Source organism: Tuber melanosporum (assembly GCF_000151645.1).
Source record: "Tuber melanosporum whole genome shotgun sequence assembly, scaffold_68, strain Mel28".
Taxonomy (NCBI): Eukaryota; Fungi; Ascomycota; class Pezizomycetes; order Pezizales; family Tuberaceae; genus Tuber; species Tuber melanosporum.
The window spans coordinates 194,478-222,306 of record NW_003299115.1 but is presented as its reverse complement, the minus strand read 5'-3'; the positions used below and the strand labels follow the sequence as shown (position 1 = coordinate 222,306).

The window sequence follows — 27,829 nt, the reverse complement described above, 5'->3', positions numbered from 1 at the left end:
TGCTTGCCAGTAGAATGACTACTATTAACGTACAAAGCCTTCTTGTAACCCACAGCAATTTCCCCCCGTAAATAGTTTTCCAGTACGATACTCGAGTAGAGTTTACACCCTCTGTCCCTTCTCACTCTCCTTCTCTTATGCAAGCTTCCCAAGCCACGGGGGCTGAGGAATAGAGGGCCCAAAGGACGGGCAAAAAAAAAAAAAAGGGACAACCTTCTCGGTGCCAACGACTCTCAGATCTTTCAAGGAATACCATCCCGCTTTCAGCCCTGAAGTTGCGCCCCAATACAGTAATAAATGATAGAGGCAACCATACCTCCGGAACCACTCACCTAAACCCCACAAGAAAAAGGTGTAAACCGGAGACACTGCCGATACTGAATTTTAGAATTTTCTCTGATGCTAAAAAGTAATTAATTATCCACTCGAGTAGGTAGCCTGTGTCGCTCAAAATTTGCTAGTAAATCTCCTCTCTGAAGAAATGCCCAAGTACGGTAGGGATCCTATTAGACTACCAAGACTCCTTCGGACCATTACTATCACTCGAACACCTTGTTTGGCACCCCAAGAAATTGGTTTTCACATATCATATATTTTCTCTACTAAATGTTCCCCATCCCCCCCCCCCTCCAAAAAAAAAAAAAAAAAATAGGCTCAACCTGGTTTGTGTTTAAAGAAATTTACTGTAGATTTTTAAAATCCCTCATGGTTGTGTTTTCCCGCTTAGAAGTTGAAGTGTAGTTTTCTTGACTGAGGATGAAGGCCGCGTTTCGCTGGTGTCCCTCAGTCCGTCGCCGAAATTGTGCTCGCCATTCGACCGCTGAACCTGCATATCCTGTGCGAGAAGCCGCTTGGTACCACGCTCGAGTCCTGTGGAGAAAGTCTCAGCTTGAAACCCCTAGTACAGTACCTTGTTTCCAGCTAAGGAAGAGTATCATAGTTTCCAGATCTCGTTATGATACCCTATTTTCCTCCAGATCTCTTGGACGTAAAAACATTGACAGCACTCGAGCACGGTATTCTTCAGAGAGAGCACGATATTGACTGATAGATAGGATAGGATTTCTTCAGCTTGCCAGCTTATTATCTCGATCGGTATTATACTTCCAGTTCCAGCAAGGAGGCTCTACTCCTTCTGGCCCAATGCCTCTCCGTTCCCATGCTCATGCTAAGCTAAAGGCGCTCTCTACTGTAACACCTCTAGACCCGATGTTTCGGGCCCACCAAGAACCAAACTTATGCGCTCTCGATCACACCCTAACCGGGGGGGGGGTCTCAGCCATTCGCTCCCATTTCCCCCTCCCCTCTTCGGTTTCTCCTCCACCTTTTTCAATGCCAGATTCGAGGCACGAAAGTCTTGTCCTTATCTCTCTAGGAGTACTCGTACCAAACTAGATTCCTGGCAATATCCCTAGTGCGGGCTTCTGGAGGGCATGCGGTCTGCGCTCCAGAGAGCCACAGGCCACCGTACTACCGGTACCGGTGGTGCCGCACTCGCACAGCACGCACGAGCGCTGCACAGAACGACCAGTCACGAGCACGATCGTCCGGAGGCCTGCGATACCATCCTAAAATAATTCTCGGCCAAGATATCTTTTTTGATTGGTCTCGCCTTCTCCGGGTCTAGAAACCAATGGAGGGCGAGAATCATGTCGAGTCTTTTTTATTTATTTCTCTCTCTTTTCTCCTCACCATTGTCAGTCTACGAAAAATACATGACTCAAGGTTGTGCAAATGTTACCCGAGCGCCCTACTCGGGTACAGTACAAGCATGATAGTATATGCCACGTGTGTTAGCGACCGTGCTCGATAAGAACTCTTAAAAAAAGGATAACTCACAAAATGAACGCGAGGCACTGTGCCGCGCTCCACCAAGGTGATACCTTACGAGGGGGATGCTTGTCAAATTTATGCGAAATAAATCGTTTCGGAAATTGAACATAACATCGCAGAGGGTATGCGTAGAGAGACTTAAGTGGGGTTAACTTAAGTTAGTGAAAAGTCCTGGCGGCCTGGTTCCTTGATCCCACATACGGTATCGGCAGTCGATTTTTCGTGCCGGTATTGTACGAGTACCGTGCACAAAAACCATGAAATCGGACTTTTGAATTGAGTACCCATAATCCCAATTCTAACCAAACTTTATGCCCCATGGCGGTGTGGTTCTGGGACCGTGCCCCTTGGGTATAGTTTTTACTAGAGTGACCTCAAGGGACCAAAGAATTGACCACTGTACAACCCCTTGAAGGGGCCCGGTTTAAGGATGCCATTTGTCGGGCTTCATGGGCCCCCAATGCAAGCGGCAACCACTGGGAACACTACCGATAACCTCCACCTAGGTCGGACCCCGTACCTACATTCTCAACAATTTTCTGGAAGGACGAACTTTCTCCCTTCGAACGAGATCCTTTGCCGCTCAGTCCGAAGGTTGGATTTTCGACGGTGACTGTCGCATTCTGTTGGCATTCGTATTTGATATGATCGGTGGACCCCATAATCACCCCCCCCCGAACTTTCCGCTCGAGAACCACAACCCCTCATGGAACCACTCTTTCCGGCACCGGGTTGGGAATGTCTCGGAGGTGCAGGTTTTTCCGAACCGAGACATCCCACAGCCCGCTTATCGTGAATCAATTACTCGAGTGATACCACATGATTGGGTCATCTGAAGGGAGAAACTAAAGATTCCCCTCTGCCTGATCTTTAGCAACGAGGCGGGGCTCTGTACTCGAGCACTGCAGAGTGTGTGCCCCAATCCAGTGAAAAGCCATCCCTCATTCAACAGGGTTCCTGGAAGCGGTACCACTCAGCGACGGATTCCCGGAGATTTCAAAAGAGCTGGCTCGTTGGTGTGCTCGAGTACAGTACTGTACCGCTCTACAAGTGCGATTTCCAAAAGTACCCAGAAACCTGCACGCTAAGCCCCTGAAAGCCAAACCCGGGTCTGCGAGTCTTGGCAACAACACTCTTCCTGGAAGAGGTACTCGTACTGGTATTGATTCCATCACTCCATCCCGCTTGGGCAGACTACATGTACACAGTAGCTGTCCTTAGCAAACTTGGCCCGGCCGAGCTGTTTTCAAAAAATGGGGGATAGAAAATAAAAAAATAAAAAATACGGACCGAGCCTGCACCAGGCGCGGAGGGAGCGGAGGGCACACCTCGTTCTCGAATCTCGTTGGTGTTGGGGTCGATTCGCATCCGCGTCGAGTGCACTGATCGTTACCGGTGCTATCCGAATATGTAGCCACGGTCGATTCAATATTCGCAGCATTGGGCAGGTACGCATTTCTTGGGGGAGGCTCTCAATATTGGTCGGCCAACGAATACCGGTATGCTACCCAGGTGATAAAAGAAACTCCACAATTCTTGCTCTACCAATGCTGCTGCGTGGGGATTACTAAATTAGATCTCCACATGTCTCTCTTCCTCAAAAATGTTTCTAAGATTAGCTTGAGGCCGGGGTAGAGACTCCGTCAGCCTATGCAGCCACATCATTGGACGAATGCCCGAGACATTGGATCTCGTCTCTGGGGACATTTCTCACCGATTCGCGAATACGATGGCCCACAAAATGCGTCCCCCAACCACACATAATAAACCTTAACCTCAGAGACCCCAACAGAACTCTTCTATGATATGATATCCACACACCTTACCCCCGATGATCACCCCCATCACAGACAATCACTCGACGCCGTGATTTCTTTTCCTTAGAGCGACAATCGTCAACGATGATGTGGGTGTGGAAATTGATTTATTGCTTGTGGAAAAGATGCGCTGATACACACTTGGTGGAAACCGGGTCGAGTCGTTTGGCGCGGGTATGGTGAAGGGGTGGTAGTGGACCGTCGGTCTTACGTACAGTACACACAAAAGGTCGAGTCACACGAGGACAAGACAGATGTTCCACGCTCAGACGTACGTTCTACCGGTACTTGTGGCGCTTGAACTGCGCGGGGATTGGCACGATTGGGTATGATAGTTTTATTCGGGGGGCTACATGTGATGAAGTGTGATCTGGCGGTGTGTTGGAAAGTCATGATATGTGGAGGGGGGGGGTCGATTTAGATGTTTTGTTTGGGGTGAGATGTTGGATGTTGGCTTCATCTATGTATGAAACGCCTGATCCTCAAATAGGGGGGTAAGCTCCCGGCCAGTGGAGTGCAGCTTAGCTTAGCTTAGCTTACTGCGTCCGATGATGTACAGTACTCGTATGGTACACGGTATTCGGGACTTTGACGGGTGGCGGCGGGGAGCGTTTGTTTTCGGCCTTCTACGCAGGCTTGTTTCTCTTGCGCTGGTGTAGTGAGGCGAATGCAATGTGCCGGTGCTCGTGGTGTCGAAGCCCCCCCCCCTTTCTTCTTCAAGAGTGAGCTGCTGCATTCCACCAAGATCCAAGGGAAAAGCTCAAATTTTGGCAACTTATGCAATACCAACAAGCAGTCCTTTTTAAAAGAGGCTTCGGAATCGCGAGCGCATATCATGCTGTGGGGAGTGTTTACTGGGGAACCCGTCGACGCAGCCTTCTCCCACACGGTTGGAGAACTGGAGATATTAAAACTACCGGGACCACTATCTATCTCGGCCCATCGAAAGAAGCAAACAAAACTTATCCATCATTATCCTGTTTTATAAACCCTTTGTTTCCCCCCGACCACCCGGCAGGAGATAGGTTGGCCATCGGTACAATTTGAAATTGGTCTACGGTGGCCCTGATTTATTGCTCTAGATATGCTCAACAATAATAAAAAAAAAAAATAACATGAGGCTGCCGATATATAATAATACTCGAGTACAACCTTTGTATCTCTGAGCACCCCATCCATCCATCCAAAGACCCAACTATTCAACCCATCCATCACTAGCTTCTACAAGCTGTGAAGCAGTGGAACGTGAGAAAAGAGGGCTATAGTGCTGTACGAGTACTGTATGTGGCATGCGCCTGCGATGCACAGCATTAAACCCGCCCTGAGAAGCCTATCATGTTTTGTGGGGCGGGCCCTGGAGCTTTTTCCTCCTGTTTTAGATAAGGTAATCTAAGCGGGCAGCAGTGCAGTGCTAGCATAAGTAACGCAACTCTGGGGATAAATGTGATAAGGTGCAGTACGAGTACTTATACTCGAGCACTCCACGATACTTTGAGCACGAGTGCGGCGGATAGATATAGCCGTCATGTGGTTTAAAACAGCAATTTTCAATGAGGACGCCTACCAAACCCGAAGGACTTGAGCGGATTGTCGGGTTGATGAACGTCGTTATTGCCTATGGTAAACTTGACAGATTTGCGTGACGCTCAAAATTTATCTATCGGCAACAGGGAAGTTTGGTAGGGAATATATCATACTGCGGATTGATGGGTGTTCCTTTTTATGTGCTTGGCGAAGTGGTGAGCTTGGTTACTCGTATCATACGAGTACTGTACTTGTACGATAAATTTACGGTAATTTATGTTCTGTCGGATGATTTATGAGATGGTGGGGAGAACTTTTGTGAAGGGGTGTGAGGGAATGTGTGATGCCAAGGCTTGGTGCTATTACTGTACTTGAGTACTCGAGTATGATTGGGATGGAGGCGAGGGATTGAGTATGATACTCGGGAACATGTGAATTTGGGAGAGAGAGTGTGGGAGAGGCGTTGTCTTTGATAAGAGCTCTGGGAAGACAGTTGTCCTCTGAATAGTCTACTCTCGTACTGCACATGATCAATATCAGTAGTCGAGTGCCCACTGCCCGCATACCGGTATCAAGAGCACGGTAGAACTGGTCCGCGCACTTTGACCGCAACAGCATGGACACTTGCTTGCCCAACAGCACGAACATGGCCGGGGTCTTTTCGTTGTGGGAGGTGTAGCGTAGTTATGTTATTTACTCGGTATCCAAATCATCCCTTGGGCTACAAGTACAGTACTCGTAGATACTGTACGAGTACCGGCCGCCGGGTTGGCTACGGTACTGGTAGGTTGACGGGGGATAGATAGGATTGTTCAAGTGCTCGAGTAGGTATTGTACGAGTATATAGACCACATCTTCCTCGAACCGATCAGTTCGTCTGGCGCCGTATTTGTCCATCCATTCGTCTGTAGACTACCTACTCGAGTACCGTACTCGAGATATTCGGGAGCTCAGGCTCGAGCTGCGATAACGGTATCATAGCCATCGCCAAATGAGGGAAAAGGCCGATTATCTCCTGAGGTTCATAAATCCCATTGGCCAGGTCGCCATCAAGTGGCGAAAACCATTACCCATATGAGGCTAGATTTTTTTGAAGATCAGAGGACGGGGTAGGCGCTAAAGGGTGGTGGAATTCGGAGAGGGGCGAAGGGAATATCGTATCACAGAGGGATAGGAATTAAATTTACCGGTGCGGTATCCGACCGACTGCAGGACCCAGGACACCGGTACGTACCAGTACTCGAGTACTGTACTCGTACAGTACTACTGTATTGTACCATAGCTTCAACAGCACTGGTCCGGGTTCTTGGGGGTTGCTAAGCTGTCGCTGTCTGCCAGCTGCAAGTGTGCAGTTTGGCGGCGGTCGAGTTGGTCATGATTCTGGGGAAATTGTGGGGCACGCGACCGAGAAGGGCTGGCAAGCCGCCTGGGAAACTTCTACGAGTAGCGGGTTAATGCGGAACGGTGATTGGATTGACGGATGGATGGATTGGCTTGATCAGTTGCATTTTCTTCATTTAAAATCTTTTATGTCTGAAGTAAGGTCAGTGGACACGTGCGATTTTACCGCAAAAACAGTGGATTTCACATCAAGATATCACACTGGGGGGAACTCACAGAAATGCAAACTATCCATATAACCACTGGAAACATTATGGACATCATTTTTCGTATGCAAATGTCTACTCAATTCCTGACCCTTCAAGAGTGGTGTGCAGTTGAACCTTTGAAACTCCGCCAAGACACAGTTTTCCCACCAAAAATCATGGCCTTGGCCCATTTTGAGGAATGTTTTGCTCCCTCTTGCTACTGCTCTTCAGAGAATTTAAATCCATCTGATGTTACAATAGAAGTCAAGTAATCTGCACCTTTTCTGAGAACTCTATGAAGTCGTACTATTTTTAATTCAAGTATTGGTGCTGGAATAGGTGTGCGAAATTGGCCATTTTTGGTGTATCGTAGAATCGCTTGTGTCGGACACTCACTCCTTTCGGTCGCACATGTAGTGACGGGACAGGCTGGTTATTATTTCTGCTATTGCAACATATTGTACTAGTACAAGCAGATCATGCATAAATGATGATTCACTTCTCGTCCGCTCATTGCCGTACCTTGTCGCTACTGTACTTGTACTCGTACTCAGCACTCGTACCCGTACAGTACGCGCAACCAATTATCCTTATCCCTGTTATCACATTTGTCCGCAGCAACCTCTGCCCGTCCATAGAACGAACTCTTTTTTTTCTTGTACCACCCACTCCCTTCACTGCCCCCCCCCTCCAAGAGAAAAAAAAAAAAAGATAACTATCCATCTCCTGGATGAACTGTCAATCTTTCATCGCCCGTTTTATTTCATCGTTTCCATCCCACAACCCTTAGGAAAGGAACGCTTGAACCTTGGATCTCACAACTCTTCCATATCCGCAGTCTTCTCCTTTTCCATGCATTACGGCATCCACCTTCTCACGCCCGCGGTTGCCATCGTGGGACTAGTGATCCAGTGCGGGACGAACGCGGCCATAATACCCGACTCGCTGGGCCGCCGAGCCCCCGTTGAACCGAGGAGTGTTCACACTGTTCAGGAGTTCCCGAATCCAGCTGATTCGGCCCCCGAGCCGCCTCGATGGTCCAGCCGAATTCGAGATAGTATTATCGGTCGGTTATTCGGGGACACCAACCGGCACGGAAGGCGGAAGGAGAATCAGAGATACTTGTCCGAGACCGCGAAGCTTGCCTCGCAGTATGCTAGCGATGTGGTGTTGCGCTTCACCCTCAAGACACCCGAGGAGATGAAAGCTCTAGCCGAGGCTTCCAACATCTTGCTTTTGGACGTTTGGTCGACAACCAAGACCCACGCTGATATTAGGATAGCGGAGGCAGATGTATGTCTTGCCTTGCTGCCAATTGCCGAGGGAGCGAATTGCTAATCGCGATTCTTAGATCCCACCTCTACTAGACCTCTTGCCCGCTTCATTACAGCATTCACATGTCCGTTTGATGCACGACTTGAGCCAGACTGCTCGAGATACTTATCCTGGAGCCTCGACCGCTAGCCGTTACTATGGCCAAACACTGGACGGAGTCCAAAGCATCTTCTTCCAAGATTACCAACCGCATGATGTAATTCAGGCGTGGATGAATCTCCTCAGATCACTCTTTCCTAGTCTCGTAGAAATTGTAAGTATTGGGAAGAGCTATGAGGGACGCGATATCCAAGCCATTCGCGTTGGAAATCCGCGGGCGGATGGAATGAAGAGGAAAACCATCATTGTGACTGGAGCAGTTCATGCGAGGGAATGGATTAGTGTTTCGACGGTATCCTATTTGGCATACTCCCTTATCACTGGATACGGAAGGAATAAAGATCGCTTGTCGGATACCCTAGTTGATGAATTTGACTGGTACTTTATCCCGACTCTGAACATCGATGGATATGTGTATACATGGGAGGGCGATAGGCTTTGGAGGAAGAATAGGCAGCCAACCACCTTGGCTTTCTGCAAAGGAATTGACCTGGACAGAGCGTACAACTTTCATTTCGATGGGTCGTCTCAATCGCAGTCGAACCCTTGCAGCGACAGTATGTCTGACCCTGCAGAAATTGTGTAACCCTAATCGGGGATTTGTTCTAACGAGGGCATAGTGTTCCCGGGAGCTTCCCCCTTCGAGGCAACAGAAGCAAAGGCGTTTTCAGATTGGACATACAATATCACCAGGGAGGGGGCCGAGATAGTGGGACTACTTGACTTCCATTCCTACTCACAACAAAGTATGACGACATCGCGGGTTTAGCTCAGGATGCATGCTAACATTTCGCCAGTTCTCTACCCATACTCATACTCCTGCGATAGCATGCCCCCAGACCTCGAGAACCTCGAAGAGCTAGGATTCGGCCTGGCTAAAGCCATTCGATTGGTTTCTGGTGAGCATTATGAAGTGACGTCAGCTTGCGAGGGCACAGGGTTTGCCAAGTACCAGGGCACAACGGGCGGCGGGAGCATGATGGACTTTTTCTACGCCGAGGATCGTATTCCCTACTCGTACCAGATTAAACTGAGGGATACAGGTAGCTACGGCTTTTTGCTTCCCAGGGACCATATCCTCCCCGCTGGCGAGGAGAGCATGAACCTGTTGAAGCATTTCGGACAGTTCATTCTCGATGATAGGTCTCCAGTACAGCGACACGGTGATTTGAAGAAGGCGAAGAAGTGAAATCTTTCCTTGTGTTCTGTTCTGGGCTCTTGGGATTTTTTTTTTTGATTCAAATGAATCGGGAGTGGGTTGGTGGTTTTCTTTAGTGTTTTCGTGGTCACGGTTTGTGACATGTATTCGGGTGGTGTACGGAACCAAACAAACCGCAGGTTGGTCTGTGTGGGTAGGCTGGGTATTCGATTTTTATTCGGTGTTTTGGGGCGGTCATGGTTTGCTTTGCGTGTTCACAAGTTAGGCAGGCCCGCAAAAATTGGCATATATCTGGCATGCCTGGAGTGGGGTGGATGGATGGAATAGGGAGCCTCAAAAAGTGTTCTTCTTGGAGGGGTTGACTTTTTGTATATTCCGGGGAGCTGTTTGTTTCTTTTTGCTGTTTGTCTCCGCCATCTTCTTTCTTCCTCTTTTCGGATATCGCTTTAATGAGCACAAAGTGCTGTAGCTGTAATAATGAGAAAAACAAACAAACCGCTACATTCCAGCCCATCCCATCCCGGCAGCTGGCCATCAAGGCCTCTGATACAGCTCAAACCAAAACCTCACCCCATTCTCCTCCCTAGCCCCCGCGGGCACCGCCTCCCCAACGAATGCGCAAAGCTCCTCGTGCCCCCTCTGCGCCCACCCAGTATTTCCCTCGTCCCTGACATCCACCGGAAAGAATCGGTCACAGCCAAACTCCCCCTCAACACGAGTCAATAGCACATTCCTGGTCCTCTCGTCCTCCATGGCAAGCTTGTATATCTCCGCACCGCCAATTACGAATATCCTGCCGCCGTCGCCGCCCGCAGCAGCAATCGCGTCGGGGAAGGAGGTGACCCAGGTACTCGCGTCATTGAAAGAATCCGGCCGCGAGGAACGGGAGATGACGATGTTGCGGCGTGATGGCAGCGGGCGGAATTTTGGAGGGATGGAGAAGTATGTTTTTCGGCCCATTATTAGGGTGTTTAACACCGGAGGGGATGTGGATGGGGATTGGGATGGGGGGGGACGCTTTGTGACGCGGGAGAAGTAGGAGAGGTCAGTTGGGAGATGCCATGGTAGTGTGCCGGATTTTCCGATCCCTAGGGAGTGGGTTGTTGCGACGATTACCGTTAGATTTAGGTTTTGGAGCGCCATTTTGGGTTTCGGCGGAGGGAGAGAGGTAGCGGTGGTTGTGGTTGTGGTGATTTTTTTTATATCGTCATATTTCAAGTTAAGGTTCCGGTGGCATGTAGCCTCACGATTGGCGAGAGGAAAGCTAGCCTAGCGCCTTACCAGACTCAATGTAGACTAGATGGTTGCTCATATTCTCTTGATGCGCAGTGCGCGAGTATTTGTTTGTTATTCTGGGTTGGACGTCATAGTTGGTTGGCACGCGATAACTACAGTGTGCTCTATGGAATAACGATGATTACTGCAACTCTTTCACAAAGCTGCCCACTAGCATAACTTGACTAAACAATTTGGATGTCATTATCCCTTGGACGGATGAGATTTTCAAACTTGTTGCATGTTTTGTGTAACAGGACTAAACGAGAAGCTAACCAAGAAAGAAAAGGATCATCTATAAAATTTGAACTCATACAACAATGGCCGACTCCAGATGATACTGTATAAAACATTTTTTGCAAAGAAAGTAAAGACAATAAGAACAGTAAATTGAAGAATAGGATACGCGCTTTCCCTTCTTGCCTTCTTGGCGGAGTTGAAATCGACACCGAGCACATTCACGCCTTTTGTCACTTTTCAACAGTGTATGTGACCCATGAGGCCCTGGCTGTGCTCGGGGAAGTTCTTGAACGCCATATAATTTACTGTAAGTTATTTGGTTAGTCTTTCTTTCATACCAGCGTGAGGCCGGTCCTCTTCTTGCCACCCCTCCAGCTGTCTTTTTTGCGTAATGTTGCAAGAGCTGGCCTGTAAGGGTAAGCCGAAAGTCTTTATGTAACAGCTGAGCTGATGAGGTACTATTAGTAGTACTTCCTTCCACCTGCGCTCATGTAGAATGAGAACTTACTCGCATTTTGTAAATAAGGAAAGAGTTGACAATAGTAATATCCAAGAGCCAGAAAAAAATAGAAAGCCAATTTCTCCATGAAGTTCATTGTGTAAAAAAATAGGAACGATATTAATCCACAATATCAACAGCACTGTCATGAACATGGCTTAGCAAGGAAAACGTTTACACATGACTCATGATTATGAGTCATGAGTATGTTATTATGTTTGCACATATGACCACTTTGGTCAAATGACTGTTTATGTTATGATTTGTTATATTTCGTACATAACTCAATTATGAGTCATGGGATGTGCACCTAGCGAGTATGCCTTGTGGGTATGTATGCCTTGCGGGTATGCCTTGCGGGTATGCCTTGCAGGTATGCCTTGCGGGTATGCCTTGTGCATAGGAGTTATGTTTTACACTTGACCTTGCTACGAGGTCATTGGTTTCGCACATGTGACAAATTTGGGTCATATTGTTAAGTGGAGACAACCTGATAGACTTTAGAGTTGTTTAGACCAATCAAGATTTGTTTCTGTAGACGGAGATTGTCTAGAAAGGCTCAACTTCACTTGTTTTGTTTATGACTACTAAGAGCAAAGTAAAATTGTTAAAGTAGGATAGAATCATAAAAAACATATTATATTGTTAAGGTCTCTTCTCCCTTGCTCGATGATGTCTAAAGCTTAGGAGGCACTTCAATATTTATATTCTGCGTCTGGGTGTTTGTGGACTACATCTATTTATTATACAATAAGGTATCTTCCTAGTTATAACTTGCAATGTTGGGTATTCTTCCATGGTGTGAACACCTTGAGACCCTGAAAATCACCACATCCTCATTGGTAATAACAGAGTTAACTGGAAATCATGCCATTCCCAATATTAATTCTCCAATTGTCAGAGTCTTTAGACTTATGGCCTAGTTTTCAAGTCGAACTGAGTTGGCCCCAATTGTCTCTATCATTAATGAAAGGATCAGTTTCATCTGCGGGTTGTATCTACAAAGGGAGTCGTACTCACAACCTTCCTGGATCAGCTGACTTTCAACCTTCATAACTTCTTATCTAACTAATAGATATCTTTCAGAGGGCTTCCTACTAATTCGCAAGAAACTATTCCACTGAGTTGATAGATAATCGCTTGATTGGCAACCTTTGGTTGCTCTGGGTAACTCTTTTTTTTTTTATTTTATTTTTTATAATCTTATTTATTTATCTATATTAATGAAAATAAGGCCGGGAGTCATATCAGCTCTCACCATGCAGACCCGCACCTCCACCCCGCCTTGTTCTCAAGCAGCCAGAAGAAAAACCATGACCCCAAAAAGGCACACGCCAGCAGCCAGGTGCCCATTCCTAAGAGCCCACGACTTGAACGTGGAGGGGTCTTGCCTAGAGCCACCAACACCCAACCAGTCCTCGGTTTAAAAAGCTCCCCTGCAAGTCTCCCACACGGCTATCTACAAATGGTAAAGACAGAAAGCCCAGAAACCCATCCTTCAAAGCAAGGAAAACCCCCATCCCGACAGTACACCCCCCACTGAACAGAGAAAAACCCAAACCAGAGTACCCAAACCAAAGGCCGAAGCCTGTCCCTCGCCTACATCAACCAGATACCAACCCAACCCGTGCCCCTCGCTTGGGACAAACCAATGGCCAGGCCTCGCCCGTGAAGTCGAAATAACGAATAGGTGTACCGTATAGGTGACATAAATGTATGTCTTGGGCAGATAGCCCATGGTCGCAAGTAGGAGAAACCGAAAGGAAAGAGTGCCCACTGTAAGCAGGAGGTAGTGGCAGAACAAGAGCTCCAAGCCGTCCGTCCGGGAGGGCCGAAGGGGCTGCCCAAAGCAGCAAAAGAGGAAGAGGTAGTAGGGTACCAGCCGACAGTAGTAGGGTACCAGCCGATGCGACCAAAGAGAAAAAAGAGAGGAAGGGCCCAAGGCTCCAGTGCTGACCCAATCGAAACCAAACCTGCCGTATTACCGTGTCTCTCATGTAGTCCCTTGTTCTCCGAGAGATAGCGTCACTTAGTAGAAGGGATCCCACTGGCGGCAGGGAGATGGAAGGGCGAAGTGAGGAAGGTAACCAAACTAGAACCGGGCGACTAGGAGGGTATGGTCAAATCTCACCGCGAGACAGACCCCGAAGTTACTAGCCGAGGCGTTCCCCATCGGGGATCGTGGAAGTGGGGAGAAGGACGTCCACTACTGCCAGTGCCATCCGGAAACGAAGAGAGGAAGCCGACCGTGCTAAAGCTAAGTGAGCCTGTATTAGCCAGACAGGACTACTGGGCGAGCCCAGATAACTCCCCCATCAAGCAGACAAGAGACAAGTGAGGCCAAAGCAGGAGGGGATGGAAGAGTTAACTGTGCCCCTAGGCAGGAACCATCGAGGGGGCAGGAGGGAGAGGGGGGGCCCACGATAGTCGACGTGGTGTTGCCAAACTATGTGGAAGGAAAATAGGAGTAACGGAGCGTGGCTCTGGGTGACTCTGTGAAGTTGTGTATGTATCCATCTTAGGTCACCAACTTTCAAGCGCAATATCTCCTGATCCAACCTATAGATTCTTATCCAGTAACTTCTCTCATGTAGAGGAAAACCACTTCTACAGGATAGAATCATAATCTCACAGTCAGAGGTTCTTGGTTGTCATACAGAGAGTCTTGAAGTTGCAAGTGGCATTAGAAGAAAATAACTCAATACTAGAAATAACTTTGATGACAGCTGGAGTTGAACATGTGACCTTCAGTGAAGAGTCACATGACCTTCCAATTGAGCTACGTAACTGAGGTTGATATGTATGATGATGTGCGAGCCCAGTAAGAGGGCTAGAGGGGGTTATTGGAGATCAGAGATTCTGATTCCAGGTGGAATTACTCTCCTTAGTGTGGTTCCTAGGTATCAGATCCTGGTATTCCTAATACATATGACTTGTTTATTGCATTATGATTGGTTTATGAGTTTTTGCACATGACCTTGCTTCGAGGTCATGTCATGAATTTGGCTTGGCATGGAAAAGGTTTTCACATGACTCATGATTATAAGTCATGGGCATGTTATTGTTTCGTGTATATGACTGATTTAGGTCATATGACTTGTTATAATTTGTTATGTTTTGCACATGACTCAATTATGAGTCATGGGACATGTGCCTGGCGAGTATGCCTTGCAAGTGTGCTTTGCGGGTATGCCGTGCGTATATGATTTATGTTTTACATATGACCTCATTATGAGGTCATGGGCTTTGCGCATGTGATCACCTCATGTCATATGACTTGTTTATTATGTTATGATTAGTTTATGAGTTTTTCACATATGACCACTTTAGCCATATGACTAGTTTGTTATGATTTAGTTTTACGCATGTGACCACTTTGGGTCACATGACTTAGGGTGGGAAGAACACTATATAAGGAGGCCAGTACAGCCTAGAAAGATATGTTCTTTACATTTTGTTCTAAGTACTTTTCCTTCTTCTTTCACCCCATGTCACAACGTGAATGTTTGGTATCGATCCAATCAGAGCCCTTGATTTCTATCTCACGATAGGCTTCAAGTTTGTAACTTTGATCATCTTTTAGGGGCATTGTTGTTATATCACCCCCTATGTTTGCTGGAAGATCTTTCTTCCTTTTACTTATTCTTTCAGTTGTTCACTAAAGTCACTTACTTACGGTAGCAATGGCAAAGGGAGCCTCCATCTCCTCTCCCACATCTACTTTATGTTCGTCATTGGTTCTGTCTGGACCTGTTGAGAAGAACTTCACCCAAGAGGACGAAGTCTCTTGCTTTCGGCATCATGTCTCACTCCTTTCTCGACGATGCCATCGCACTGAGAAAGAGATATCTACCTTGTCGGCTGCCCTCACATAGAAATACATGCTTAATTGTGGGTACCTCATGATGTTGGTGGCTAAAGCTCCTATGGTTATCTCCTCTTCGCCTGTTCTCTTGGTTGCATTGGTTACTAGGGTGATCTCGGTTTGGGAGGGTGGATGTAACGTGTTTGCAGGATGCTAATCACGTTATTGGTAATAGATACGATAGTTGGCAGGTGGCCTGCTCTACCAGAGAGGAGGCGAGAGCTGAGAACTAAAGGAGGCTTTGAGGGTGTACTGGGGGACAAAGAAGTAACCGTTCAACCAAGTATATTGAAATACTGTCTGTCGAAGTCTGCCCTTTCTATCGTAGAAACAGGCGGTCTTTAAATACACAAATCTGTTCATGTCTCAACATGAACGAAACTAATCAAAGATATCAATTGATACACTTTGGTAAAACTCTTTAAGTGTCAAAGTGACACTTGAAACAAAACATAAAACAAAACCAAGTATCAAACGATACTTAAAACAAACCAAGTATCAAAGCGATACTTAAAACAAAACATAAAACAAAATCAAGTATCAAACGATACTTAAAACAAACCAAGTATCAAAGCGATACTTAAAACAAAACATAAAACAAAACCAAGTATCAAACGATACTTAAAACAAACCAAGTATCAAAGCGATACTTAAAACAAAACATAAAACAAAACCAATAACCGAGTACCCGTACTGGTTACAGTGGACAAGACCCTGAGAGTTCTCTGGGTCTGGCAGAGGAGCTCCCTCAGGAGAATGTTGCACTGGCAGTTATTCCTGCCTCACCTGCAGCTTCGGTTGTAGGTAGTAGTGTGGATCGACCAGTTGCTGATTCGTTGGGTCTGGTTGAAGCACTTGCTCCTATTGTGGGTAGGGTAGATCCTGATATAGTGACACCAGCTGCTGTGGTATCATCCCCATCGGGGAGGGCAGTTGCCGGAGTCCTCTGTGGTTGAGCCCGTGGCTGGTCAGGGTGACACCTCTGGTAGCATCCTCCATGTAGTGGTAGGCAGTGATGATGGTGGCCCATCTGCTCCTATTGCTAGAGCTGCACCCTGGAGTGGCAAGAGGAAGAGAAACAAGAGGTGCTGGGTCAAGCAAGACTAGACCTCACCTGTACCACTTGTCCCCGACTCAGAAGAGTCGTTGTCATTGCCTGTTTGCTATCGCCAACGGGCTACTGCGGAGTCTACAATGGGTAAGCCCCTTGTGGAGGAAGCTGGTGAGTTTGAGGAGGACTTAAATTCTTGGATGCGTTCGGCCAGAGATTGACCGCTCAGGAACTACATTATCCTGGCTGCTTCCACAGAGGTTTTCAGATTGGACTGCTAGTGTGGTACTCCCTGGATTCTCTATGACCATTCATAGCTCCTCGGCTAGAGAGACCACTTCCTGTAAGTCGGCTTTCCCTTGGGTTGTCATGAATGTGGCTTGGCAAGGAAAAGATTTTCACATGACACATGGTTATGAGTTACAGGTATGTCATTATTTTACACATATGACTCATTCGAGTCATATGATTTGTTATGTGTGGGATTTGTGATGCTTGCGCACATCGCTTAAAGATGAGTTATTGGACATGCACCTGATGAGTATGCCTTGCGAGTATGCCTAGCGAGTGTGCCTTGTGAGTGTGCCTTGCAGGTAGGCTTTGTGCATATGATTTATGTTTCACACATGACCTCGTTATAAGGTCATGGGTTTCACACATGACCTCGTTATAAGGTCATGGGTTTCACGCATATGACTTAGTCGAGTCATATGACTTGTTTATTGTGTTTTGATTGGTTTATGAGTTTTTGCACATGACCTTGCTATGAGGTCATGGGTTTCGAGCATGTGACCACTTTGGTCACACGACTAGTTTGTTATGATTTAGTTTCGTACATGTGACCACTTTGGATCATATGACTAAGGGTGGGAAGAATACTATATAAGGAGGCCGATGCGGCTGATGAGGATAGGTTCTTCACGCTTTGTTCTAAGTACTTTTCCTCGTCCTTGCCATCGCTTCGCCTTGAGCGTTTCATTTGCCCTCATGGTGGGCCTTGATACGTTGGATTCTGGGGGAGATATCTGAGTTCGCTCTGTAGTTCCTGGGGTCTTTGGTGTTGAGGCCTGTTAGGTATTGCGTGGCGGACTACTTGTTTGCTTCTCGTTTCGTTGCTTGATGGTTTCTCATGATGCTGTCACTTCGAGCACTTCATCACAGTCGCATACAAGCCCCTTTCGGTAAAATGTCTACGGCTTCTGTCTATCGTCTACTCGCAGGTTTCGCCTTCGGTTGGGGGAATTGAACATTGCGTTTGGAGGGATCACCCGTGTTGTTCTTTGTGCCAGCTTATGTCTTTTGTTGGGTTTTAACAGAGTCCTTAGTTCTTGTGATACAAAACGCCCTTGGGTTAGACTCATGACCTTTCCAAGTATCAACACGTCGTACCAGCCACATCAATCCAATGGAGAGAGGGCCTCGCCGGCCCCCCCCTCCTCATTCCTATATGTTTCTATGGTCAGAATCCTACGATGTTGTTTATCACCGTTTCCTTGGAAGTTTTGTCCTTGTGGCATATACGGTGGTTCAGCCAGGTATCTCCTCCTCACTACGGTGGGGATGGCTTAGACCCTGAAAAACTTTATCCCCTGGTGTCGCTTTTCCTTGCTACCTGGGGTGGTGTGAGATGGTTGGCTGCCAGACACTCGCATTGTCTGTGCGTTTGGGTGGTTTGGTTGTGGTCTGTGGTTGGCAGCTTTACCTATTGCAAGTGGGGCCTACCTTCTGTTTGTCCACTTCCGTTCATTCGCCCTTCCCCTTCTTGTCCTATCAGTTGGGGATGTCGCTTGTCCATCGTTCATTCCATGCCTATTGCCGGACTTGTGCGGCTGGCTTTGGCTGGCTCTGCTTACCTTTTCCTGACTTGGTTGGACTTTGGTTCAGCTGGGTTGGATGGTGTGGCTGGTGCTGGTGCCTTTGGGTATTAGTGCTGCCTCCTCTGTGGCTCCCAGCTTTAGCTGGTGGGCTCCCCTCAGCTATATGGAGTCGAGGGTTGTGGCTCTGTCAGAGTGGCCAAGACCAGTGGCTGCCTGATGGGGTTAGGTATAGCTGTTCTGTGGCTGTTAGATGGTTGATCTGTCTGAGGGGCTGAGGGGGCTGGATGGGCTCTGTGGTGCCTGGTGTGTGGGGCTTGGGGGGGGCTGTTTGGGGGGGGAGAGGCACCTGTGAGCACCGGTCGGGCATGCGTCAGCTTGGGCGATATCTAATTAAGTGTTTCCAGCCTGATAGGGCTGTTGGGTGAAGCTGCTGAGTACTGCAAAGCTCCTCGATGACCCGGATGGTTAATGGCCACCTGTGCGGATAGTGGGTTGCGACCACCTGGTTGGACTTGTTTGGGTTCTGAGTGCTGGGCTTTATGGGGATTATTTGGTTTCTTTAGTTTGGCAATGGGCATGGCTGGCAGGGGCAAGGCATCATGGGTGGGAGATAGGCCCCACTGGTCGTTTAGGTCTGTCACCACTTCTATGTATTTCTTTTGTTTATGAGTTTGTTTTGGGTAACAGGCAGCGGGTACAGGTCCTCCTCACCATTACGCTCTTCGGAGGCACTTGGCAAAGTGGGTTCATAGGGTCGATCGCCTAGCATGCGGATGCGAGAGGTGGACATGTTGGTCACCTCCTCTCTACCATTGTGTCACCGGTAGTTTATATTTGTTTTGGTTTGTTTGTTTTCTATTGTGGTGGAAGTTTTGCGGGACGGTGTTCAGACCGGGTGGTAGTGATTTTATATTTGTTGGACGAGGAACCTGGTTGGGTCGGTCTTTTGCTCGGCTTTGGCTACGCTTAGTGCAGGTTGGCTTCATACCAGAGGGGCTACAGACTTGGACCGGGGAGGGCGCTGGGTTGTTTGATGGTCTTGTAATTAGTTTCTGTGCGGGCTTGACTCGGGGATGGCAGGTGCGGGGCCGTAGACTTAGTTAGCTTAGGATTAGTGGTATACCGGTTAGCGGTATCCCGGTGCTGGCGGGGGCTTGTCGTATGCCAGTGTTGGCGGTACGAGTTTAAATAAAATTAGATTGAATTCTACGTACTTTTCCACCTTCTTTCATCCTATGTCGTTAGTGAAGGTTCGGTTGCGATCCAAGCAGAGCCCTTGATTTCTATCTCACCCTAGGCTTCAAGTTTTTAACTTTGAACATCTTTCGGGGGCTTTGTTGTTATACCTCCTCCTACGTTTGCTGGATGTCCTTTCTTTCTTCTACTTATACTTATGGTTGTTCACTACAGTTACCTCCTCACGGTTGCAATAGCTAAGTGAGCTTCTGCCCCCTCCGCCACGTGTGCTTTACATTCGGTGGTGGTTCTGTTTCGTACTGTCTAGAAGAACTTTGCCCTACACGCCGAAGTCTCTGGCCTTCGGCATCACATCTCCATACTTTCTCAGCGATTTCATCGTGCTAAGAAAGAGATATCTACCTTGTCGGCTGCCCTGGCCTCTAAATGCGATAGAGTTTGGGGTTTGGTCACGATTCTGGTGGCTGAAGCTTCTACGGTGGTCCCCTCTTCGCTTGTCTCCTTGGTTGCTTTGGTTACTACGGTGGGCTCGGTTGAGGGGGGTGGGCTAGACCTTGAGAGATCTCAGGGTCCAGTGGAGGAGCTCTCTTGGGGGAATGTTACCCCGCCAGTTATCCCAGCCCCTCCTGCAGCTTCAGTTGTGGATAGTGGTGTAGGTGGGTCGGTTCCTGATTCGTCAGGTCCAGTTGAGGTGGTGGCTCCTGGTGTCGGTAGGGTGGATCCTGATGTGGTGGCACCAGTTACGGTTGTATCATCTCCTTCAGGGGGGAAGGTGCCTGAGTCCTCTGTGGCTGAGCCCATGGCTGGTCAGGGTTATGCCTTTAGTGGTGTCTCTCCTGTGGCTGTGAGTGGTGATGAGGATGGCCCATTCACTCCTGTTGCTAGACCTGCGCCCAGGGGTGGGAAGAGGAAGAGAAACAAGAAGCACTAGGTCAAACAAGACCAGACCGCACCTGTGCCACTAGTCTCTGACTTGGAAGGGTCATCGCCTTCGCCGTACGCTACCGCAAACCGGCTACTACAGAGTCCACAGTGGGTTTGCCACCTGCGGAGCGAGCTGAGGAGTTGGAGGAGGAGTTGAATACCTGGGCATGTTCGGTCAAGTACCGATGGCTTGGAGACTATATTGTCCTGGCTACTTCTGTCGTTGTTTTTGGGCTACGCTGCCGGTACGGTGCCCCCCTGATTCTCTATGACTGTTCATACCCCTTTGGCTACGGAGCCCTCATCCTGTAAGTCGGCTTTCCCTTGGGTCTACATGCTTGGGTATTGGGTGTTTCTTTCGTTTGGGAATGGGGATGGATGCTGGGGTGCTCGGCGAGGTGTGCTGGGATTATTGAGTGGGGGTACTCGGGCGGGTTTCTACTGTGGAGGAGGATATCGTCGGGTCACATTTACGTAAAGGTAGTGGATTTTTGTATTTTGTACAGGTAACTTGGCTGGTGGGTAGGCTGGGCTGAGGAGGATTTTTCTTTACCATTGATGCCTTTGTATTTAGTGTTCGTGTTGGGGCATGGCGCGGGCATGTTTGAGGTACGGGGTTGGAGGTTTAGTTAGTTCGTAGTTAGTAGTATCCGGAATGTGACAACCTGGAGGCCCGGCCCTGGAGCTCGTTGTATGCCAGTATCGGTAGTACAAGTTTAAATAAAATTTGATTGAATTCTAAGTACCTTTTCTCATCCTTGCCGTCGCTTCACCCCGAGTGTTTATTCCATACCTATGGTGGGCCTTGATGCCTTGGATTCTGTAGGAGATATCTGAGTTCGCTCAGTAGTTTCTGGAGTCTTTAGTGTTGAGGTCTGTTAGGTGTTGCATGGTGGATTACTTGTTTGCTTCTCGTTTCATTGCCTGATGGTTTCTCAAGATGCTGTCACTTCAAGCTCTTCATCACGGTCGCTTACGAGCCCCTTTCGGTAAAACGTCTTCTGCTTCCTGTCTATAGTCTACTTGCAGGTTTCGCGTTGGATTGGGGGCGATAGAACATTGTGTTTGGGGGGATCACCCGTATCGCTTTTTGGGCTAGCTCAAGTTTGTATTGAGTTTTAATGGAGTCCTTAGTTCTTACGATACAAAATGCCCTTGGGTTAGACTGATGACCTTCCTGAGCTTCAACTTAGCGTACCAGCCGCATCATTCCTCAGGTGGCAGGGCGGTGCCTGCCCAGCCCCTCCTCATTACGCTAAATTTCTATGGTCGGAATCCTACGATGTTGTTTATTGCCGTTCCCTTAGAGTTTTTGTCCTTGTGGCATTTATGGTAATTCAGTCAGGTGTCTCCTCCTCACCTTGGTGGGAATGACTTTGACCCTGAAAAAACCTTGCTCTCTGGTATGGTCCTCTGTTGCTACATGTAGTGGTGTGGGACGATTGGCTGCCAGACACTCGCGTTGTCTGTGCGTTTGGGTGGTTGAGTTGTGGATCGTAGTTGGCGGCTTCACCTATTGCAAGTGGGGCCTACCTTCTGTTTGTCTGCTTCTGTTCGTTCGCCCTTCCCCTTCTTGTCATGTCAGTTGGGGATGCCTCTTGCCCGTCGTTCGGTCTGTGTCTGTTGTCGGACCTGTGAGGCTGGCTTTAGCTGGCTCTACTTACTCTTTCCCGACTCGAGTGGACTTCGGTTTGGCTGAGTTGGATGGTGTGGCTGCTGGTGCCTTTGGGTGTTTGTGCTGCCTCCTTTGTGGCTCCAGACTGTGGCTGGTTCGCCCCTATCGGTTGTGCTATGTTGAGGGTTAGGACTTGTTAGTGTGGCTGAGACCAGTGGTTGCCTGATGGGTCTGGGCATAGGCTATCCTGTGGCTGTCAGATGGTTGATATGTCAGAGGGGCTGGGGGGGCTGGATGGGCTCTGCGGTGTCTTGTATGTAGGGCTTAGGGGGGGCTGACTGGGGGGGAGAGGCACATGTGAGTACCGGTCGGACCTGTATCTGGTTGGGTGAGGTCTAATTAAGTGTTTCCAGTCTGGCTGGAGCTGTTGGATGAAGCTGCTGAGTGCTGCAAAGCTCCCCAGTGGTCTGGCTGGCTGATGGCCACCTGTGCGGATAGTGGGTTGCGACCTCTTGGTTGGACTTTTTTGGATCTTATGTGCTGGGTTTTGTGGGGTTTGTTTGGTTTCTTTAGTTGGGCTACGGGTTTGGCAGGAGGAGGCATGGCACCACGGGTGGGAGATAGGCCCCACTGACCTGTTCGGTCTGTGACTACCTCAATATATTTCCTATGTTTATGTTGTTTTGTTTGGGGGACAGGCAGCAGGTACAGGTCCTCCTCACCGGTAAGCTCTTTGGAGGCAACTGGCAAAGTGGGTTCATAGAGTCGATGGCCTGGCATGCGGGTACGAGAGGTGGACATGTGGATCACCTCCCGGCCATTGTACCGCCTGTTGGTTTAATTAGTTTGTATGTTGGCTTTTTTGTTGTAGTGGGGGTTTCGTGGGACGGTATTTAGACCAGGTGGTAGTGTTTTATATTTGTTAGACATGGAACCTGGTTGGGTCAGTCTTTTGCTCGGCTTAGGCTACCCTTAGTGCTGGTTGGCTTCATACCAGAGGGGATACAGACTTAGACCGGGGCGGGCACTGGGTTAATTGATGGTCTTGTAATTAGTTTCCGTGCGGGCATGACTTGGGGTTGGTAGGTGTGAGACTGTAGACTTAGTTAGCTTAGGATTAGTGGTATAATGGCTAGTGGTATCCCTGTACTGGCAGAGGCTCGTCGTATGCCAGTGTTGGCGGTACAAGTTTAAATAAAATTAGATTGAAGTTTAAGTACTTCTCCTACTTATTACGTTAACGAATCTAAAACACTTTTATGATCTTTATCTTTATTACAATGATATCGTTATGCCAAGGAAAGCCCTTCATACAGAAGAGTTAGAGAAAGCTTACGATAGGCATTCCAGATAGAAGACAAAGGTCTTGTACTATTGGTAACGAAGGCAGAGGACTAGTGCTATTGTAAGACTAAGGAAAGAAACAGAAGAAGAAGAGAAGAATCGTTCCCCATCGCCAAGAACTAACTATCCAAGGAGGGATTGTTACATTACAAAGCGTTACCTAGTGCGACACCAAATAATATAAGACGGCATCTATCAACCCAGACAGAGAAGAAGATATCGATATCGACGATCAAAACCTTAACCTAAGGGGATTCAGCGACACCCTAGATCACGTTTCTGCAGAGCCCTCAAGGGCAGCAAGTCCAATAACCCCAGAGAAAGGATCACTAGTTGATAGCTCTCCTGCAAGAACTCCATGACCCGAGAGAATGTTGGGATCAGCAGTACGTAGGCTACCAGCCACAGACGCTCTGGCACCGGGTACTAGCATACTTGGAATGACTGAAAATCAATTTCAGGCATTTCCAGCAGCAACACGAAATACAGGACAAGGAAATATCCAGCGAACGAAAGCAAAAGAACCCAACACATACAAAGGAGCCGAAGATAAGCTATGAATATTCTTGGCGCAATGCGAAGGGTATTTTGCCATTAAGGGATATGGAGAACACCACGATGAGATGAAGATTCCATATGTGGAATCTCTGCTAAGAGGACTTGCGGGACAATGAATCATGCCCTTCCAGGATAGAAGGAAGTAAAGGGAATGGGTCACATATGAGGAGTTCAAGGCGACACTCTTTGAACAATTCGGAGATCCCAACGCTAAAGAGACAGCAAGATGAATGCTGGAAAAACTCTAACAAGGAAAACAGACCTTTTCAGCATACTGGAATGAATGCCGATTATTGGAATACAAGGCAGAGTTTGATAATACTACTCTCTACATCATCCTCTTGAGAAACTGCAGTGAAAGACTCTGAGAAGCGTGGGGAATTTCTGACATGTGTTATACCACAGCAGAACTATTTGCAAGGTGGGCCATCGATAAGGAAAGCAAGCTAAACATGGTTCGAAACAACTTGGAAAATACTATAGCACACTGGGTGGCCCAATCATCCAGGAACGTGGACGGAGCCTTCAAACCGCAAGCAGCTTGAGGTGAAAGTCGAGCATTACCAGCAGGCGAGCCAATGGAGTTGGACAAATCCAGGGCAGGACCTGCTCTGATCCTGTTTAAGGAAGAATACGCAAGAAGAATGAATGGGAAACTCTGCTTAAGGTGCAGAAAAGCAGGATATCGGATACGAGAATGCAGAAGCCGACCTGACAGTGTATATTAAGACACCAGAGCTGCTGGACATAATCGCTTCCAAACTCAAAAGAGGAGCAACATTCCTGAAATAATCTCAGAAGATATACTGACGGAAAATGATGAGGGTCCCCAGTAAACGGTAGTCAGGGAGACCCAAGATGTGTACCTGGAAAACCCATCAAGTTAGCGAACTACTACACGGCCCTACACATGCAAAGAGGAGAAGAAGCCTGAGATCATGTGATGATCAAGATGAAGATACACAATGAAAAAGACGAAGAAACAATAATATATGCAATGCTCGACTCCGGGGCTACCGAAGATTTTATTGACAAGCAAATCTGCGACAATTACAGTGTTAGGAATACCAGAACCTGATACCTAGAAACCACCCTAAGTAGGGTAACCCCACACGGAATTGGAATCTCTGGTCTCCAACACCCCCCCCGGCTCCCTTACGGGGCCCACGCGTCATCATATATATCAATCTCAGTTGCGTCCTGTGACAATATTACCACAGAATTGAAGGTGTTAGAATAACACCATATAGGTCATCGCCGTCCATCCCACCGGATCCTGTTTACGGGATATATGGGAGGGGACCTTCGGCTAGGTCTGGGAAGTAGAACGGAGTGATTCCGTCAACTACTCAGAGAGTTACTTGGCTCCAAAGACATGATACCTTTGGCACAAGGCGTAAGTAACTGGACAATTTCGCGCAAAGAGATGGTATCAAATGGTACAGGATCTCTACTAGAGACCAATACATTTACATCCACCAAAAGAGTTTAGAACTCCAAAGGATACTACCAAAGAAGCCAACAAACTTCACGGAGTGTTGCAACTGGGTTTCGGAACATGTTGTAATCATGGGGTGATTTTCAATACTACAATGGTTACTGAAATCTACTGCCCAGAGAGCAACCAAGGGTTGCCGACCGTGGGATTAATTACCAATCTGGTGGAATAGCTTCCTGCGAGTTAATAGGAAGTCATCCAGAGAAAATCTATTGGTTGGGTATGGAGTTACAAAGGATCGGAGTCAAACGACCTTCGATGGTTATAATGACGACCACTTTTGCAGATATAGCCGTGGATAAAACTCATCATTTTATCAATGGTGAAGACAATTGGAGCCAACTCAGTTCGACTTAAGAACTAGGCCATAAGTCTAAAGACTCTGCTAATCGGGTGATTACTAATGGGGACAGTACATTTTCTAAGAAGAAATATCATAATTACCGAAGTGGGTATGATGGTTTTCAGGATCCACAGGTGTTTGCACCCTGGAAGAAAACTCGATATTGTGAATTACGATTGAAGAAGTACATAGTTGTATGATAAATAGATGTAGTCCGTGAACACTCAGACGCGGAATATAAATATTGAAGTGCCTCTCAAGCTTTAGACATCATCAAGCAACGGAGAATAGACCTTAATGATATAATATTGTTTTTATGATTTTACCCTACTTTACCTATTTTACATCGCTCCTAGTAGTCATAAATGAAAGGAGTAAAGACCGAGCCTTCCTAGACAATCTCCATCTACAGAAACGAATCTCGATTGGCCTAGACAACTTTAAAGTCTATCAAGTTATCTGCGCCTAACATATGGCCTCCACGCCAAAAAAGCGAAGAAAGCGAGACAAGTCTACCTAGGGGATGGAAAGCCAAGTGCAATGGGTCCTATAACCCATACGGAGATGGTACTTATGGACATTGATAGCCATAGGGAAATGGCACCCTTTCAGATAGCAGTTCTCAAGAACCATGAGATAGTCCTCGGGATACCATGGTTGCAAAAATATAATTCGACAATCGATTGGAACGAGAACTAGATGACCTTTACAAGCAAACTATGTGCGACATGATGTCTCAACAGTTTGCCTGTGGTCTACTTGACATGGGTACGAGAAACTGAAGAAGAAACTTTGTATGTAAAGTTTGCTGAGATGCGGCAAGATAAGAGAGTTCGGATACAAAAACTGGATAAAGAGGGAAAAGTGCCTACCAATGGTTCCAACGGGGCAGCAGGAAACGACCTGTATACCAATGAAGGAATCAAGATACTTGCCAACGAGCAGGCAACGATAGTAACAGGAATAGGCATCGGACTATGAGAAGGCACCTATGGACGGATAGCACCCCACAGTAGTCTAGCTGTCAAACATCAACTCATGATCATGGCATGCGCAATCGACGTCGACTATACAGGTGAAATCAAAGTGGTCCTGGCCAACCTGGCTTCAGAGGACTACGAAGTCCAAAAAGGCTATCGAATCGCACAGTTGATCATCGAAAAAATCAATAAAGAAGATCTGCATGAAGTAGATCAACTAGAAGAAACAATAAGAGGAGACAAGAGATTTGGAAGCATGGACAAAAACCAGCCTGAGACAACCAAAAGAATCGAGATCAAAGAGATCATAGCATAAGCCGTTGGACGGTACTATCGAAGAGGAGATACAAGAGGAATATTCAAATGGATATACGAAGACGAAAAAGCAGTCCTAGCGAAAATCAACATCAGCATGGAGCTAGCAATCCAAGACAAGAAATAGCAAAGCAAAAAGGGATGGAAAGAATTGATTCCAAACGAATATCATCAATTCATGAACCTATTCCAAGAAGAGAAAACAACAGAGCTACCACATCGAAGACCAGGAATCGATCACAAAATTCAGCTGGACAACGCCAAGAAAACAGGAAAAACAAAAGAGATTTCCTATAAAAGGTTATGCCCACTAGGACAAGCGGAGCTCGAAGAACTTAGGAAGTGCATGGAGCAAAACCTAAGGCGAGGATGGATCAGAGACTCCTTCGCATCAGGAAAATCTCCAATACGATTCGTCAAAAGGAAAGATGGAAAAATGAGACTCGGTGTGGACTACAGAGCCCTCAACTTGGTTACCAAGAAAGATCAATATCCACTACCCTTAATTGGAGAGGCACTGGATAGACTACAGTCAGCAAAATACTTCACCAAACTTGACATCAAGGATGTATACCACAATATACATATCAAGGGAGGAGACGAATGGAAGACTACATTTGCCTTGAGATACAGAATGTTTGAATACTTGGTTATGCCTTTCGGGCTAACCAATGTACCGGCTTCATTCCAAAGATAGATCAACAGGCTACTTATTAAATACCTCCACATATGTTGGATTGTATACTTGGATGACGTACTCATCTACTCGGAAAACATGTAACAATACCAGAAGGATATCTGCAATATCATGGCTGCAATAGAAGGATCCGGAATGAAGATCAAACCCACAAAATGCGAATTGCATAAAGAGGAAATTGAATACCTTGGATTTATTATCAATCGAAGCGGGGTTAAGGTGGACTCAGTTAAAATGGGAGCAATATGAGATTGG

At 47.3% G+C, this 27,829-nt stretch overlaps 2 protein-coding genes; one reads left to right on the top strand and one right to left on the bottom strand.

Moving 5' to 3' along the window:
- The first annotated feature begins 7,442 nt into the window (after positions 1 to 7,442).
- On the top strand, positions 7,443 to 9,857 carry GSTUM_00010216001 (uncharacterized protein). XM_002841136.2 has 4 exons: positions 7,443 to 8,056; positions 8,115 to 8,754; positions 8,818 to 8,943; positions 8,995 to 9,857. The coding sequence occupies exons 1-4, from the start codon at positions 7,616 to 7,618 to the stop codon at positions 9,384 to 9,386; spliced, it is 1,599 nt and encodes a 532-aa protein (XP_002841182.1). The 5' UTR covers positions 7,443 to 7,615; the 3' UTR covers positions 9,387 to 9,857.
- A 33-nt stretch (positions 9,858 to 9,890) lies between these two features.
- Positions 9,891 to 10,499, bottom strand: GSTUM_00010215001 (uncharacterized protein; the record flags this gene model as incomplete). Its single annotated transcript, XM_002841135.1, has 1 exon — positions 9,891 to 10,499. One exon carries the CDS (start codon positions 10,497 to 10,499, stop codon positions 9,891 to 9,893), a length of 609 nt encoding a protein of 202 aa, XP_002841181.1.
- Positions 10,500 to 27,829: the final 17,330 nt, after the last annotated feature.

Bases quoted from the DNA above. Each gene is read 5' to 3' on its own strand.
- GSTUM_00010216001 (XM_002841136.2), top strand. From the start codon at position 7,616: ATGCATTACGGCATCCACCTTCTCACGCCCGCGGTTGCCATCGTGGGA. The intron at 8,755-8,817 runs GTATGTCTGACC...ACGAGGGCATAG, and splicing joins GTCGAACCCTTGCAGCGACA to TGTTCCCGGGAGCTTCCCCC. The intron at 8,944-8,994 runs GTATGACGACAT...ACATTTCGCCAG, and splicing joins CCATTCCTACTCACAACAAA to TTCTCTACCCATACTCATAC.